We start from the raw sequence: 3,146 nt of genomic DNA on the forward strand, positions 1-3,146 counted from the left end.
ATTTTCAACCCTCCTGTGTGTTATTTTTGACCCTCCAGTGTGTTACTTTTAACCCTCCTGTGTTTTATCCTCCTTCAAAGTTTCTTTCAACACTCCTGTGTGTTACATTTAACCCTCCTTTGTTTTTTCCTCCTTCAATCCTCCAGTGTTTTACTTTAGACCCTCCTGTGTGTTACTTTAGACCCTCCTGCATGTCAAGAAGTCGCTCTGGTGTATTAGCTGCGGAATTTTCTTTTGAACTGCCTACACAAGAGTTACTGACTTTATGTTAATGGTTTTGCTGTGTGTGTGTGTTTGTAGTTTATAAGTCACCTGACTACGAGAGCCTGGGCTTTGAGCTGATAAGAGACAGAATGGTGTCTATTGGATACCCTCATGAGATTCTACGCTACACATATGACCCCTCCTTCCCCACACGGTTTGTTTTAAGTCTACCTCTGTAACCGAGGGTTCACGCAAAAATAAAGAATAACATCTGTTTATCAAATGTGCAACAGAAGAGAATATTTAAGAAAAATGTTTTGTTACAGGTTTATTTTCTTTTTTCCTCATTCCGAGAGAATACAATGTGGGAAAAGTTGTTTTTATATTGCATGGATGATGTGATCAATGACCCACATTTTTTCCAAAGACAGCAATTTGTCGTTGTTTTCAACTGCGATTCATAGACACATTCATTATTATGATTAAATGTTAGGTCTAACTTTCAAAAGTTTCTGACTTCATAAATCAAAGGATTCATCGAAAAAATTATATGCAGGTTCAGCAATAATTAAAATAATTGCTAGTTGCAACAGTTAGATAACATTGTTGCTTCCTTTATATGTTCTTCAACTCTCACTCCATGTCGTGTCTTGATAACCTTGTTCACGCCTCCTTTTCTTTTCTTTTCTTTTCTTTTCTTTTCTTTTCGTTTCCCACCCTCAGCGGTTTAGTGATCGACACCACATATGGGAACCTCCTGAAGGTGGATTCAAATGGGAATATTTTAGTCTGCAGTCATGGCTTCCGCTTCCTGAAAGGGTAAAATACAAATCCTCACAAAATACAGTGACACATACCCTGGTGGGGGGATGGGTAGAGCGGGTTGGCCGTTAGTCAGAAGGTCGGCGGTTCAATCCCGGCTCCCCCGGGCTGCATGTTGAAGTGTCCTTGGGCAAGACACTGAACCCCGAATTGCCCCTGGCCCCGTGTATGAATGTGTGTGAATGGTGAATGCAGATGTAGTGTAAAAGAGCTTTGAGTGGTCGAAAAGACTAGAAAGGCGCAATACAAGTACGGAGCATTTACATTTACCCTGGTGAATTGCTGTTGTGATGATGGACATCTCTACATGTGAGCTCATGACAGACAAAAGAGACAAGGAAGAGAAACAGATGGACAAAGAAATTAACACAGCAAGTTTAATAATCAATAAAACCCATTGTAAAAACTTATAAGAAATTACAGAAGAGACACTTCTATACTTTTACTTAAGTACAATTGTTGATTTAGTTGTACTGTTACATCTAAATACACTGGTTATATATTTAAAGAACAAAATCAGAAGGGTTTTTTTCTAATTTAATTTTCTGATGTTAAATATATTGAGTGGAATACATTCAAATACATTAAAAATAATTTGACTGTGAGTTTTAACATACAGGTTAAACTGAAATCCATCAAAGTACCATGGATCCAAAAGGAAAAGTCTTTTTTTCAATACTTTTGCTGTGACTGATTGAGAGAAAATGTACAACTACTTTAAGTGAAAAGCTGACTCTCATATTTGTTACTCATAGTTATTTAATAATAAGGGAAACACAAACTACTAATAATGACATCAACATTCCGGTCAGCTGAGAAGAGCACGCTCAATGTGGCTTTACGCAGCAGCAGATAAAGCCAATTGCTTTCCATTTATTTTGTCTCTAATAGATTACCACAAGATGTCACATGGACTTTTTTTGTAGCCCTGAAATTTAAATCCGTGCACATTTGTTCACCACTTTGTGTCATCTCGTCAGTTAGCTTGTGCCTGTGCATCTGCAGTCTTGACCCATGTTATGTTTGTGTTCCACAGGCAGGAGATTCCCAACTACTACCCCAACAAGTTCATTCGCAGAGATGACACCGACCGTTTCTACATTCTTAACACTCTCTTCAATCTTTCAGGTATAAAATTGACCTTTGGAGAAAATGTTGAAATTAACATTTATATAAATCTTTTCTATGTAATTCTGTAATCTTTGCTACCCCAGGCTACGGAAGCCCTGAACGGCAAGTGAGAATTTTGTTTAAGTCTGATTGTTTTCTCTCCTGTGTTTACGACATAAGAAAAGGTGGATAAAAGGTTTGCCAGGACCTTTCTCTAAATTCCTTATAAAAAACTTTTTGTTAATATTTTTTTTTTCAGCTGATAAAAAAGGTAACTTTTTTTTACCCACCTGTTTCATAGAGTAAATTGTTTTTCAAGGAACTTAGAAAGATGATCCTAGCAATGCCTTTTCCCACACTGGTTCTTAATTAATAAACACAGGAGAGAAAACTATATAGATCAGACTTACTTTTGTACCCGACCCATCATAATTACTTTTTTACTCTAACTAATTATATACTGTAAGTTTACATATGATATCAGCAACTTAAAAGTGTTAGCCACCTGAACTGAATTCCCATGCACCCTGCAGAGACTTATGTCTACAGCTGCCTTGTGGACTTCTTCACCAGATGCAACAGATATACAAAGTGAGTTGACTCGCTCCTCCCCCTCTCAACCATGAATTATTATAAATCAACCAGTGAGTTATTTGTCAAACAACCTTCCCCACATCTTCTCTGCTGTTTAATTTCTTCCAGCCTTCCAAAAGGTTACCAGTACGGCGATTTGTTAATGTCCTTTAGAAGCATGTTTCAGGATGTTCGAGATGCAATGGACTTCATTCACGATACGGTGAATTAACAGATCAAAAGATAGAATTGTGTGCCATTGTTGTTTGAAATCATGCTTTGTCCCTATTGTATAGCAACTGTTATACTGTGTGTGCTTTTTAGGGAATTCTGAAAGAACGAACTATCAGGAATTTGGAGAAATACGTTGTCCGAGAAGTGAGTAAACTGACAGGATTATGTGTTATAGCTTTTTATTTTGACCAAAAAACACAAAA

The 3,146-nt window shown here is 37.2% G+C and overlaps 1 protein-coding gene across 1 annotated transcript; it reads left to right on the top strand.

Moving 5' to 3' along the window:
• Positions 1-278: 278 nt before the first annotated feature.
• On the top strand, positions 279-3,111 carry LOC123964583 (cytosolic purine 5'-nucleotidase-like; the record flags this gene model as incomplete). The annotated part of the gene is made up of 6 exons (XM_046041458.1): positions 279-418; positions 928-1,023; positions 2,063-2,154; positions 2,670-2,727; positions 2,839-2,932; positions 3,034-3,111. Coding segments are annotated over exons 1-6 (483 nt in total), but the record flags the coding sequence as incomplete, so codon positions are not given.
• Positions 3,112-3,146: the final 35 nt, after the last annotated feature.

Source organism: Micropterus dolomieu, unplaced genomic scaffold (genome assembly GCF_021292245.1).
Source record: "Micropterus dolomieu isolate WLL.071019.BEF.003 ecotype Adirondacks unplaced genomic scaffold, ASM2129224v1 contig_3427, whole genome shotgun sequence".
Lineage (NCBI taxonomy): Eukaryota > Metazoa > Chordata > Actinopteri > Centrarchiformes > Centrarchidae > Micropterus > Micropterus dolomieu.